Below are 15,636 nucleotides of genomic sequence, written 5' to 3'. Positions count from 1 at the left end.
AGTAGATGCAGCAATGTATAATCTCAATCAGAGATGGTACCTGTCTTCGAGGAGCTCACAATCTGATAAACGTGTCCTGTTGGATGACAACATCTGACAGTGAAACAGAACTGCTGGGCTCAGCTTCGTGAGACACTAACTACTCACAGAAGAAAGAACAGGAAAGGACTCTACGCTGAGTAAGGTGATTTCAGGCACTGGAGGGAGCAAAATGACTCAGGAGGGAAAACAAGGGCAGAATGAAAACCTGGAGTTCCCAGCCTGCACACTAATTTCTGATGTACCTATGTATACACACACATTCAGCATGCTACAGAATTAGTCACAAACTTGGTGCAAAAACAAACAACACTACTGAAGGGCCTTTTCTTTAGGAAATAACTATAATAATGGAGGAAGAAATTTAAAACTTTGTTTCAAAAGGTTTTCCTTCATTCAAAATTTCAAGAAAGCATATTTTTCTATAGAAGAATAAATAATTTGTTGCTATTTCAAATAAAAAGTACAAATCATTTATTATTACCAACTGGAATATAATACTAACAGAATTCTACATGAATACAAATGAAAAATTTAAGTGAGCTGACCAAGATAACATAAAATATAAGTACAAATCTTCTGAGAACTGATTTATGGTCCTCCATTAATCCAAGAAACCCACCTTTGAAAGTTTTTAAGGGAATTCGACTGTAACCAAAAGAATCTTAGGTGAAATACCTTGCAGGTCTTCTATTTGTTTTTGTAACTTTACATGCTGCTGAATTAGATCCTTGATTCCCTCAGGGTCATTTTTACAGAGTTTTTGAGCTTTTATGTTTGCTTGCAGGGCCCAGTCATATTCCCCCAGCATAGAAAGAGCAGCACAATAACGATAATGACCCTGTTCCAAAAAGATAAATTCAATTTTTTCTCAAAAATATACTTAAAGAAAATTTAATGAAAAAATATTTTGCTTGAAAACTGGTTAGTTACTTGAAATGTTACACTAGGATCTTCTTAATAAAAAATAAATGAAAATGTTAATACCTCTCAGGAAATAAAATTACCTAAATGAGTTAGATGAAAAGCTACGAATAACAATTTTTAACAACTGACTGTAGAGATCAGTGTTTTTGCTTAAGAGATTTTTGTATCCACCCCAAAGATAACAATTCAACCTTTACTGTATGTAAAAGACATTATTTTATGCCAAATAAAGTATAAAAGTAATTCATTATAAATGAATAACTTAATTTTTTTCAAAATGTTTTTAGGCAATAATAGTCTCTAAGTCATTATATTGCCTATATATTTTATTAACTTTAAACTTTTTATTTTGTATTGGGGTATAGCCGACTAACAATGTTGTGGTAGTTTCACGTGAACAGCAAAAGGACTCAGCCATATATATACACGCACCCACATTCTCTACACTTTTGAAATCAAGAGTTTTAGAGCTGGAAGGAACAATCAGCTTGTGCAGTAGTCTTTCGACCCCTGTGAAGAGCATGGGCACAGATAAGGGGTGCATATATTACTCCCATCTTTCTTAATCAGCTTTTAATTATTTTATCTCTAAGTATAGTCCTCGGCTTTAAGAAAAGATCCAAAAACCACTGACTTACTCTTTAATTCCAATGATCAGGTTGTTTCTTTTCTTTTTTTGCTACCGAATCATAGTTCTGGCTGGTCCCTTAATTTATGTGTTTTGGGAAATCAGTATCAAGCTTGAACATTTTAATCCAGAAAGTTAATATTACCAAAACGAGGGCTAATTCAGACAACCCCTCTTTTAGCTACCCCCAAACCAAAGTCCCATTTTAGCTTGATATCTCCATTTAAGAAGTGATTTACAAGTGTGAGAGGCTTGAACTGGCCTAATGCCACATTTATTTAGAGACAAGCCAAAGAACTTGGATCTTAGGACTCCAGGTCCAGAGCTCTTTCCTCTTTAACTACACATTTTACAAAGAACATTCTGATTCTATTAGAAAATATGAAATCAGAAATAAATGATCCTTTTAAGAAAGATGAGTTTTTCACTAAAAGCAGCAAGAAACCACCAGCAGACCTATGTTGACGTAGGTTTGGTGCATACACAATCCCACTTTGCTGCACCAACCCAACCGGAGAGGTCCAGAGCATTTCCTAAGCAGGCTCTTCAGGTTCAGCTCAATGACCCCCAATTCAGCATTTGGTTACACTCTGCTTTTCCTCCAAAGGCAGGAAGATAGATCTCACAGTTATGCTACAAGACCAAAATTCTATCCACTAAGCATAAACCGACCTCAAACTTTATATAGCGGCATTAAAAAAAAAAAATCACAGCATAGGAAATTATGGGAGATTATAAACCTCACCTACTAAATTTATAGAAAACACTTCATTTCCACCCATCTTCTACTGGGTTCTTTTCCCTAAGCTCTGTAAAACCCAGTGTAACTTCTATCAGATGAGAAGGGAGTTTATTCAGATCTCTGTGCTGAAGTTGTTTGAATGAAGCTTCAATGAAAGGTATCTCAGAAAGTTTCTTGAATCGAACTATGACAGTTTTGCTCTTCTGTGACATTATCTCATTCTCTATCACACACACTGTTTATCTGCCTAGTATCTCTTCCTTCTTACGTGCCATCACGTCACTACTCCACGTAGTAATGCCCACATCTCAACAAGGGCTGGCAGGGAAGAAGTGAAGCTGTGACCCAGGAGACTGGCCAACAGATATGTACCATTAACAGTAACTGAACCACAGGTGGGCACATGGCTCAATTAGGATCAGTCTGAGGCACCCCCCAGTTATACTATATAAATACTAACAGAAGCTCTCTTTCCACTAGAAAAGTTACTAGAAACTTTCCACTAGAAACGTTAACAGAACAGTTACTAGGATACCAGTCTGGGGCTCCCACTGTTTCAAAATGAAGCCGAGCACCTATTCTCTAATTGCCGCCTGTGATCAAAATAGATCAAGGATTGGATATACCCTCTTGCTTAAAAGTAAGACAAAGTACATGAAACAAAGGTTTGCTAGACACTGGATATCAGGCAACAGAAGAAAGTGATTGCTGAGAGATGAGAAACACAGAAAGCTCTCTGGTTGTTACCACTTACTGCGGGAGTGTTTCTTAGCCACAGCACAGGTAGACGGAACCCAGGGAGAGACCACAACCTCAGTGAAGACAGGAAAGCCAAGGCAGCACAAGTTCACGGGGCACAGGACCAGAGAGGACAGAGCTGGACAGAGGACTCCAGAGATTTCAGAGGGTCCCCCTTGAGTCTTCAGCTGAGTATCAATCAGTACATGCATGTGCAGCCACTACCCAAGCCAGGTAAAGCACCACTTGAAAAGACTAAAAGGAACAACAGTCAGCACTCATATAGGGCCAGGAGTAATTCCTGTTCCCACCAACCAGAGCGGAAAACATAATTCGTGGGAGTTATTAAGTGCAGTACTCAACAGAGTTTGGTCTCAGTTGTGGAGAAAAAATTAGCCCAAGAACAAATACCACTATGATATCACCCAACAAAGCCTAAAACAATACTCCAAAGAATCTGTTTTCCAAGTAGCTTTACTGCATCTCAAAACAAAACTCAAAAATATTTACAGAAAACAAAAAAATATTAGGACCAAACAAGGTAAAATTCACAATGTCTGGCATCCAATCAAAAATTACTAGGTATGCAAAGAAGGAAAATGTGATCTATAATGAAAAGAAAAATCAATCCATTGAAAACAATCCAGAAATGACACAGATGACAGGATTAGCAGACAAGGACATTAAAACAGCTCTAGATAATATATTTCATACGTTCAAGACACTAAGGAAAAAATAGAATATATTAAGTAAAGACATGAATTATATAAGAAATATTCAAACTGAAATTCTAGAAATGACTGCTACAGCATTCAGATGAAAAATAAATTAGATGGAAATAAAGGCAGATTAGACATAACAGAAGAATTTGTGGACTTGACACAGCAATAAAAATCTAGGTAAAATGGAACAAAGAAAGAAAAGACTAAAAGTGATACAAACAGGGAAGCACCACTGAGAAACATAACGTGTACACAGATCTGGATCCAACCATGCCTGAACTACCATCCAACCATACATGAGCCAATAACTTCCCTCTTCCACTTATGCCAAATCTGAGTTGGTTTTGTCACTCCCAAACGAAGAGAGTCCTAACATACTCCTCAATATTAAAAAGTCCTTGAGGACATTTGTGAGGCTATTGGTTTGTATCCTGTATAAATACACCAAAAGACAATGCACACAGAAATACCAACAAATATTCAGTGACTATACTGTAAAAATTCTCACTCTTTAGGATACAATGATTCAACATCTCTTAAGCCTAAAAGTATGTACAGTAATCATAAATCAACTATACCTCAATGAAAAATAATGAAAAAATATATCATTTAAAAATTAAAATATGTTTAGGACAACTGACATTGTACCAGTTTTCTCTATCTGGAAAAAAGGAAGAAAAATTGGCCCACCCTCACACAGAAATCTACAGACTACCCACCTATACAGGCTTATATCCTAGACTCAATAGACTCAGGTTCATAAATGGACTCTGATAAAAGAATGCACCCTGTACAGTCTACTTTGGTTTTTTAAGTTTAAAATAGCCTTCAATGAGCACTCCTTTTTGGTAAAACAAAATGATAAATGACCTCAATATACAGTTACCAAATTTTCTGAATACTGAAATTTTCTGAATAGTACTAGGGAGTTGTGTTTTTTACCTACACAAGTAACTTTTGCAACTATCAAAAAATTCCCAATTAAAAAAAAAAATAAGGGAACCCACATAAACAGTCAACTGATCTTTGACAAAGAAACAAAGACAATACAATGGAACAAAGACAGTCTTTTCAACAAATGATACTGGAACTGGACATCTACACGCAAAAAAATGAATCCAGACAAAAAATCAACTCAGAATAGATCACAGACCACAAACTCCTAGAGGAGAGCACAGGGGAAAAACTAGATGACACCGGGTATGGTGATGACTTTTTAGATACACCAAAGGCATGATTCATGAAAGAAATAATTGATAAACTGGACTTGATTAAAATGAAAACTTACACTCTGTGAAAGAAACATCAAGAAAATGAGAAGACAAGCTCGGATCTTGCCTTCTGAAGAAGAAAATATTTGCAAAAAATATAGCTGATAAAGGGCTGTTATCCAAAATATACAGAGAACTCTTAAGAAATAAGAAAACAACCAGTTAAAAAATGAGCCAAAGACCTTAACAGACGCCTCATCAAGGAAGATATACAGTGGCAAATAAATATATGAAAAGATCCTTCACGTCTCATGTCATCAAGGAAATGCAAATTAAAATAATAAGATACCACTACGAATCTATCAGAACAGCCAAAATTCAGGACACTGACAACACTAAATGCTGGGAGGACGTGGAGCAACAAGAACTCCCATTCACTGCCGGTGTAAATGCAAAATGGTATAGCTCCTTTGGAAGACGGTTTGGCAACCATAAGTTTTTTAGTTTTCAAAAAAAGCAACAACAACAACATATTCTTATCATATGATCCAGCAATTGCACTCCTTGGTATTTACCCAAAGGAGCTGAAAATGTATGTCCACACAAAAACCTGCATATAGATGTTTATAGCAGCTTTATTCATAACCACCAAACCTTGGAAACAATCGAGATGTTCTTCAGGAGGTGAATGAACTGTAATATATCCAGACAATGTAATATTTTTCAGTGCTAAAAAGAAATACCTATCAAGCTATGAAAAGACATGGAGGAAACTTAAATGCATATTACTAAGTGAAAGAAGCCAGTCTGAGAAGGCTATACATCATATATTTCCACCTATATGACATTCTGGAAAAAGTAAAACTATGGGAACAGTAAGGAGACCAATGGTTGCCACAATTTGGGAGGAAGGATGGATAGGCAGATCAGAGGATTTCAGGGCAGTGAAAATACTCTATGAACCACAATGGTGAAACACAGGTCATTATACATTTGTTCAAACCCACAGAAAGTCCACTTAGGGAGTGAACCCTAAGACCAACTATGGACTTTTGGTGATTATGACATGTCCACGTAGGTTCATCGGTTTTCACAGATGGATATCTCTTTTGGGGGATGCCGATAATGGAGGAGACTATGCAAGTGTGGGGCAGGGAATTAACAAAACTTCTCTGGACCTTCCTCTTAATTTTGCTATGAACCTAAAACTGCTCTAAAAAAGTCTTAAAAAAAAAAAGAATGAATATTTTGTTTGATAAGTTAAACCAGGAATAAACATTCTACATAAAGTCTTCAATGTAATTGAGAAAGTTTTGATTTAAGACGTATGAAAGATAGCATACATATATAGCATCTATCTAATGGAAGTTTTGCAAGAATAAACTGGAGAGGAGGCAACATTCAAATGGCTAAGGGTGAAAATATTCCAGAAATGCTGAAAGACATGAATCCTCAGATTTTAGAAACCAAGCTATCCCAAGAATGATAAATTTAAAGAAAATTCCTCCCAGACAATACAATTTATTTGCAATAAAATTGCCAAATGTTAAAGACAATGAGAAGATCCTCAAACACCTAGGAAAAGCAAAGATTATTTACAAAGGAAAAATAGCAGACCTGTCAACACAGGCAAAAAAAAAGAGTCAAAAGAACACAGGCTTAAACATTTGCATTGAATATTATACCCTGCTTAATTACTATTTAATTTTTTTAAAGAAAGTTTTGGTATACTTTTTCTAAGTTGATAATAGACTGAACTAGCAAGTTACCTCTGGAAAATCAGTATCATGGTCTAAGTTTCAGTATTATGAACACTAGCATCCATTCATTCTGTAAGTAAATTTACATAGCACCTGCCAAATGCCAAGTTCAGTGATCAGCAAAGATTATGCTTCAACTACAACAGCAACTCATAATGAAAACGGCAACAAACAGATCACCTTCAAACAGAAGCCTATCTAAAGCTGGATTCTCAGTTCATTTTTGTCTCGTACTTGCAATGACACCTTACAGAAAGTAAGTCACTTTACCCTTCTGGGACTTAATTTCTTAATCTAGAAAATAAGGCATTTAAGAAGTGACTCCAATATCTGGATGCAGAAATTCACCTGGAGAATTTTATAATCCCCAGACTCAGATACACTCCTAGGCTATCTGAATCATAATTTGGGGGCTCTAAAAGTCTACGATTCTATTCATTCTGGTTTAAAAACAAATATGTAAATACTGTTTTTTAAATCTATAATTATTGGTAGCCAATAACTCATTTCAACTCATTCATTCATAAAATATTTACTATGAATGCCTGCTATGTGCTGGGCAGCTTCTCAGGCAGACGATTCAGAAATGAACCAAACAAAAAACCTGTCCTTACGGAGCTCACGTTATTACTAAAGCACACACAAATAAGAACACAACTTAAACAACATACATATATGCAATCATGTTAAACGCTAAGAAGTAAAAAGATAAAGCAGAGAAAAATAAGCAAATGTCTAGGAAGGACCAGGTTTGCTCAGGGCAGGTCACAGAAAAGAGAACTCTCAGTGGAGGAGGAAAGGAAGCAAGGGAGCTCGCTCGGGCTCTGGGCAAGGCAGTCTGATCCTGGCAGAGGGAAGAGCAAGCACGCAGTGGGAGTGGACCTAGTGCGCGTGAGCACAGCGAGGCAGACAGGGCTGACAGAGGGCAAAGGGGAGGCATGGCTAAAGGCACACAGGGGGCTGATCAGAGGGATCACAGTAATAACTTTGACTAAATGAAAATACCACACTGATCCACTGCTTTATTAATGTGTACTCAGGTATTTGCAGTTCTGTGTCATTAATACCATACTGCAGTGACCAAGCTTGCACGTCTCACCACATACACATAGGCAAGAATGTTTGTGGAGTACACGCCCTTGGAATCAATTACAACACAGGCACAGCAGAGCTCTCCAAGGCGGCTGCGACCAACTCACACCCCACAGGCTTACCGAGAGCTCCTGTTAGCAAACACGCTACCAATACTCAGGACTATCAGTCTCTAACTTTCACCAATTTGAAGAACCCAAACAATATCACTGTTTTTCCCACTTGTGGGGTGTACATGTGGGTATATCTGGAGGTTCTTTATTAGGCTCTCTTGGTTTCTATTTCTTTACAATTTTAATTACTAGGAAGCACAATAGTTTTTTTCCTATCACCCATTCAGGTTTCCTCATCTCTGAAATGCTTATTTCATGGGCCCATTTTCTACTGAGTTTCTTTTTGTTCTTCGCATATTTTGAATGTAAGTCCTATCAAGTTATTTCTGTTCTACATACGACAAACTATCTCCTCCCAGACTATAATTTCATTTATGGTGTCCCAACATTCAAAAAACTTTAAGCTTGAGATAATTATGAGTTTTTTCCTTCTCTGACCTGCATATGTAGGTAAAGAAATCCTTTCCCACCTTAAGATTACAAAGCTAGTCTCCAGGCACTCCTTCTGAGTCTTAAGCCTCATTTTCCACAGTCAGGTCCTTAATCCTTCCACAATGTGCGGATGCTGACACCTGAACCACTCAGGTGTGCTCACGAGCTCTAGGGGCAGCCTGTCCCTGACAGACATGCTTGGCCCTTACCGCTGGGCTGCGGGTCCTCTCTGATTATGGAACTGAAGGTTCCCCTGCCATGCTGCTGAGCTCCATGTAATTTCATCCAGCACTTCTACTAGGGATTTATATCCTGTAAACAGACTTTTAAAAGTTGTACAGCACTGTTTAGCCAAAGTAAAGCAGGAAAGAAACCTACCTTTGTCCAATTGTTCTTCAGAATGGTAGCTCTCTTTCCATCACCAAGTGCATTTCTAAAGGAAAAGGAAATAAAATAATCAAATTTTTCAAAGGGTATTATATAGTGCTTATCTATTTGTACTTTAATTTTCCATATACAATCTAGTTTTTTAGTCTATATATGTCCATTATAGGAAATTTGGAAAATACAGAAAAGCAAAACAAAGGAAAAAAGTCACCCAGAGTCACAATCACAATTACCTAAGAATAGCTACTTTCAATATTTCTGGAGTGTTTCCTGCACACAACTATCTACATCTCACCTATCCCTAACTTACTATTACTCACATGGAGTTTTTTTGGTACTATGTAGTACTGTCAGCAAGACTTCTGATCTTAGAGAATAAAAGTCCCAGATATTTCACGTAACATACTGGCTAAGCTATAATGGACAGAGCATAAGTTGGGACATGAGGTTAAGTCCAGCGCCATCACCAACTCTCACTGGGGCGGATAGGAAGTAATTAACCTGTTTAGGGTCACTTTCTCATCTTTAAGATGACAATTTTGGTTTTTCCTGTTTTCAGATACTATGCTAAAGCATAGTACACTGTAAACTGTCGAGTACTAAGGTCTAACACCAGGTCTCTCATAGTTTCCTTACAATCAATGGCCTCCTCTGTCCAGCTCAGCCATCCACCACCACCCTCCCTTTACCACTGCTCAAAACTGTTCAGAGCCCAAAATCATTAATTCAGGCATCCCACTCTTTCCCCTGATATCATAGCTCCTTTCATCCTACTTATTCAGCTATTCCTACTAGCTTCTCAGGGTGCTCACCTCACTGGCTTACCCATTTTCTCTCTTTTTTAAACCTCCTTATTGATCTATCTTAAGATTCGCTGGTTCCTCATTTCATATTCCCATGATGCAGCTGCATACTTCTTTGTCCCTATGTTTACACCTTGCTCTACGGCAAAACCCAATTCTGGACGAGCCCTGCTTCCTGCTTTCTCCAGGACCACATGTAGGGAGCCAAGTACTACCAGAGAAAAAACACGGCAGAGCACACCAGGAGTACTACTTACTCAGGATACTTAGCAGTACTTCCTGAGTACTACTTACTCAGGAAGGCCCAAAGGGGTCTTCAACGGTGTTAACCAACATTCTAGATCAAATTACTCTCTAATTTTGTTAAATGACCATTTCAAATCTTATGTCGTTTCCAGGACTTCCCTGGTGGTCCAGTGGTTAAAACTCTGCACTTCCAATGCAGGGGGGCATGGGTTTGATGCCTCGTCAGAGAACTGAGACCCCGTATGCCTCGCAGAGTGGTCAAAAGAAAAAAAAAACTTGGGTCCTTTCCTGCCAACTCCCTTTCAGCCGATGAGCTTTGCTCCTATTTCAATGAGTAAACTGAACATATCAAAGAGAACTCTCTCAATCTAGCCCTAACTTTTCTCCCTTACAATGAAAGTTTCTTCCTCCTCCTGTGGCTGACTCCTCCACTTGTGCCATGTAACTACCCATTCTTACAGTATCAATCATCCCTTCTCTCTCCTGTAAAATCACACATTCCATTTCAGGAATTTACCCTATCAGTATGTTTTATTGTGGTAAAACACACATAATTTACCCCATGAATCATTTCAAATGTAAAATTCAGTGGTATGAAGTACATTCATGTTGTCATGCAACTTCCTACTGACTTTTAATCTGCTCAGATTGCTCATCTTTTAAAAAGCAAGTAAAAATAAATAAATGTCTCAAACCCTAAGCAAACACTATTGGCAATTTACCCAGCAGCTAACCTCCTCTTCTGACTGCTAGACACGTGTTGTGAGGGTCCACCTCCAAGACTTAGAGATAATTTCTAGTAAGTTTAAGCCAATCATCGCAAACCTACTCTGCACTGAGTGGTCTAGGGATACACAGTTCAGGTGTGACCCAGAACTGAGGGGACAGCTCACTCTTAAAGACCGATTACAAAGACCACCAAAAAACAAACAAAAGGATTACAAAGAATAAAACTAGGTAACTTATTCTACCAAACATCAATACCTATTAAAAGACCATATACACATTTTTTTAAAGATAAAGTTCGAAAGCTATCTAAAGATAGACGGCCTGACAAACACAAGAGGATACAGAAATCAGAAACAGACCCTTACAGATCCTGATACAGTCCCCCGATCTGCATGACAAAGCTAACGCTGCAGTGCACAGAGAAAACACGCTCGGAAAAGATGGGGCTGGGTCGGCTGAGGGGTCTCTTCCATATCCCTGCAGTGGTGCAGAGCCTGCTACGCAGAGATGCTGATGCATTCTTTATACGTTCAAACACTGAGTGAACGAATGCGTGAGTAAATGTGTCTTCCATATACACATCGGAGGCAGAGCAGAGGCAGCAGCACAAAAAAGTTGGAGGGTTGGGGGGGAGGCCTGCAAGCAAATGGAGAAGCCAAAAGTCCTCCTCCTCCTCTATCATCCACCCACCCACCCACTTCTTGAGCACTTGCTACATATGGGCATACGGGCGCAGTGTTATGGACACAGTGTAGACAAACTGGACACAGCCCCGCCCTCTTGGGGCTAATATCCCAGTGGGAGACAGATAATATGGAAATAAAAAACAAGTGATTTCCAAGCCATATGAAAGCTAATGAGGTGGAGAGAGTCGATTATCAGGAAAAAGGGTCAGGGCAGGCTTCTAGGAGGAGGTGATATTTGTGCTGAAACTCTAATAAAGGGAGGGAGGGAACCCTGTGATGCTGGGAAAAAGTGTCCCAGGTAGAGAGAACAGAGCGTGCACAGAGTCTGGGGGACAGAGAGTGGACACCCCGGAGGTAGAGAGGAGGGGCAGGGAGAGCAAGGGTTCCTGAGTCAGAGGCCGAGGGCCTGTGAGGGCTGGAGGACAGGGCAGAGGCCTATGGTCTCCAGCACAGGAAAGAGACACCAAGGGGCTGTCTCAGCAGAGCTGCTCTGGAGGCCTCAGGGCAGAGGTGAAGCTGGGGGAGAGGATCAGACCAGGGGAGGGCTCCCAAACAGGGGCCCAAGAAGCAAGGAGAGGCAGGGCTGAGGGGGGTTGGCTATGCTGGGAAGCAGTCTGAGCTTGCAGGGAAGACCAGGTTCTGGGTGACCTCAAGAGGAGCACGACTAGGGAGCAGCAAGAAGCAGTCTGAGCTCCACTCACAGGCTCCACAAGAAGGCGAGGGTGGGTGCAACGAGGCACCCTACTCTGGCCATGTCCCTCAGAGGCAGGGGGAGCCCCCCTCTCTTGCCCTGGGAATAGCAGCTCCACCAAGGCTGGCCCTGGAGTGGGGGAGGGGGGTGATCCTGGGCCCAAAAACAAAGGCCAGAAGAAAAAAATAATAGGGCTGGGTCAACTGGACATTCAAATGAACCTTGACCCCTACCTCATACAAAAAAACACCTCCAGACGGATCATGGCATATCTCAGTCGAGTCCGACTCTCTGCCACCCCATGGACTGTAGCCCACCAGGCTCCTCTGTCCATGGATTCGCCAGGCAAGAATACTGGAGTGGGTTGCCATGCCTTTCTCCAGGGATCTTTCCAACCAAGAGATCAAACCTGTGTCTTATGTCTCCTGCATTGGCAGGTGGGTTCTGTACCACTAGCGCCACCTGGGGTTCCCCAGATGGACAGGAGATTTAAATACCAATAATCGGTCAAGCTTTTAGAAAACAAAGAATATTTTGCAGAGTAGGCAAAGATTATAATCAGAACACAAAAAGTGCTTACCATAAAGGAAAAAAATTGATAAATTGTAGTACATTAAAATTACTACTTGCATTCATGGGAAGAAAGCAAAAAAGGCAAGCCACAGAGCATGAGAAGGCATTTGTAATATTCATATTTTGACCAATGACTCCTATCCAGAATATTTTTTAAAAACCTACTAATAAAACATTCAACTCAAAAGAGAAAAATAAAAAAGACTCAACACAGGCACTTCACAAAAGATATCTGAGTAGTCAATAAGCATATGATAAACAAATGTTCAACTTAAACCTCCTAAATTAACTTAAGGAAATGCAAATTAAAATCACAGCATCATATCACCACACACTCAGCAGAATGTCTAAATGAAATGACACAAAATAATAAGTGTTAGTGAGGACGTGGAACTGAAACTCTCATGTGCTGCTGGCAGGAGTGTAAAATGATGCAACCAGGGTGCAAATTATGTGCACAGCTGAGCATAAGCACACGCTCCTGTCCCAGCAATGCCACTCCTTTATTACATACTTAACAGAAATGAAGACATGTTCACAATGACACTATCTGTAAAAGTACTAGAAACCCCCAAATGCCCATCAACAATAGAATGGATAAAACGTGGTATATTCATGCAATAGATGAACACTTCACAACTACATGCAACAACATGGGTCTCAAACACAATGCTGAAAACCAGACATAAAGAGCACGGATCACATGATTCTGTTTATATTGCACAAAGCAGGCAAAACCAACCTATGGTGTCAGAAGTCAGGACAGGAGTTATCCTGGGGGAGGAAGTGGGCAGTGACTGAGGGGGAACAAGGGTGACTTCCGGGGTACTGGGGTTGTGATCTGGATGCTGGGTATGGTTATTTGCATCTGAAAAATTCAACCTGCACACTTATGAACTGTACACTTCTCAATATGTGTATTACAGTTTTTCTTTTGCATAGTACAAGAGTCACCCTTCTGCGGGAGGGTGTAATGTCCAATGTGGTATTTGAATTACAGAAGCCCTCCTGCCATCCTGAGGGGGTGGGCAGTCTGAGGTCCAAGTCATACGGTGGGGCTGGAAAAAAACCACTAGGTCTTTGATGGCATTGTCGAGTCACTACATACACAACCCTAGGACCGTCTTCTGGAACTCTTGGATCAAGTAAGTTTTCTTCCCCATTTAAACCAGCTGAATTAAGAGATCTCTATTATTTGCAGCCAAAATCACCTGAATACAATGGCAAAACTCTCCCATCCTCTCTGCCTGAATGCCTTCACCAGCTGCCTGTGCTGGCTGCCTCCATCTCCTCATCCTCACTTCTGAGCCCACTCAGGCCTGGCATCTGTGCCAAGCTTCCCGCTGACAGCTCTCCCTAGGGACTAGAAGGTGTCCATAGAACTAAACTCAAGTTCCAAAGGGCTTCCCAGCAACAGGCCCTGTTGGCCACTCTCTCACTCGCTTCCAGGATCCTACACTGACTCTCCTCCTAGCTCTCTGGCGAACCTCGTAGGAGTCTCCTGTGCAGCTTCATCCTTCTCTCATCGGCCACTTTCTCTGTCCCACAAAGCTCAGTCCCAGCTCCCCTTCTAATGTCAGCCCACACTTTCTCTAGACCAGTGGGCAATCCTGGCTGCACATTAGTAGTACCTGGGAGGCTTCTAAAAAAGCCCGATGCCCAATTAAATGAGAACTTGGAGGGGTAACTGGGGTGGATTTCTTCAAAGCTCGAGTGATTTCAATGTGCAGTAATAGTTCTGGACTTGGGAGGGGAAGGAGATGCTATTAACTGACTTTCTCAAACCACAACACCTACGTATGTGAGAACTTTGAATGCCCAGAAGAGTTATCATCTTTCCCCCTTATGGCAAATCGTCACTTTCAGGGCCTGACCAGATCACAAAGAAATAACATTTTTAGTCCCCAAGTTTCTCGATCTCACAATGAAGCAACAAAAGCAGGATTCAGATGGAATGGTCAGTTACTGTCAAATATGCAGTGACTATTAATCACACATACATTTTAAATCAAAAGTTAGTGTCTGGAAGTAAAATTACATATGTTCTTTCATCCAAGTAAAATAAATTCTTGTTAGGAATTTATCCTATACATCTATGTATACTTGAATCGGAGTGTTAAACATAAAAGGATATTACATAGTTTTAGCTAACTTTTTAAACTGGAAATAAGCTATGTTCTAATACAAACTAATACACAGTAAAACACTATGCAGCCATGAATAAAAACTGGGGTAGATGTCAGTATTCACTGATGTGCAACAACTCCAACATTTAAATATTAAAAGAAGCAAGATGTACAACAGAGTGTATAATATGCTCTTATCCATGTTAAAACAAAAGACACATACATTATACTGAACCAAATGAAAATGCCTTATTCTGACTTATAAAAATGGCAACTTCATCTGGTTCAAAGTAGTAAGTGTTCATAAAGGCATAAAATATTACTGAAATGCATAAGGATCTGAAGAAAGGGATTAGGGCAGGGGTCTCAGGTGGGCAAGAGTTTTCAGTTTATCCTTTTGTTCTCTTTTAATTTTTTATGATGTGCATTTGTTACTGTGTTTTAAAAAGGGGTGCACCTCAAATAAGACTGATAAAGTAACTATTTCCTTCAAAAGCAAATTCAGCATTTTTTTTAAGCAAAATAGAGATCATACAAGTAAGAGAACAGAGTGAGGAATAATTCATCAACCAATACACTAAAAACGCCCCACATACACTAAGATTTTTGAAAATTCTCACAAAAACATACAATTTACTTGATTTACACCTCACACACATGTGTTCAGAAACACACACACAATCATTTAAAATCTAGCTGCCTCATATTATTCACAAGTTGGGAGCTAATAGAAGGGAATACCATCTAAGTGTAGTTAAATACCAAAGGATCAGAGTAAACACCAAGTTTTAAAATTCTATACTCTTCCCAAGTAAATTTAAAATATCCAAGACTAAGCTTTCCCCTTTTCCAATTAATTTCCTATTACACAGTTTATTCCATCCCACCAAAGAATTCAAATTTCCACACGCGAGTCCCACTGAGAATGAATTAAACAGTAACCCTAATCATCTACCTTGTATAACTATTGCAACCACAGAGGCTATAGATG

General features: G+C 39.7%; 1 protein-coding gene across 13 annotated transcripts in view; it reads right to left on the bottom strand.

Annotated features, from left to right (window-relative positions):
* TTC3 (tetratricopeptide repeat domain 3) overlaps positions 1–15,636 on the bottom strand; it is a 119,783-nt gene that overhangs the window by 77,578 nt on the left and 26,569 nt on the right. For all 13 annotated transcript variants that reach the window (XM_005202056.5, XM_005202060.3, XM_005202058.5 and 10 more), the window contains 2 exon segments: positions 8,783–8,837; positions 718–880 (listed from right to left, as the gene is read on the bottom strand). In XM_005202056.5, the coding sequence (XP_005202113.1) occupies positions 718–880; positions 8,783–8,837 (218 nt within the window).

The sequence above is a fragment of the Bos taurus genome, chromosome 1 (genome assembly GCF_002263795.3).
Source record: "Bos taurus isolate L1 Dominette 01449 registration number 42190680 breed Hereford chromosome 1, ARS-UCD2.0, whole genome shotgun sequence".
NCBI classification, from domain to species: Eukaryota; Metazoa; Chordata; class Mammalia; order Artiodactyla; family Bovidae; genus Bos; species Bos taurus.
This window is presented reverse-complemented; position numbering and strand designations above follow the sequence as displayed.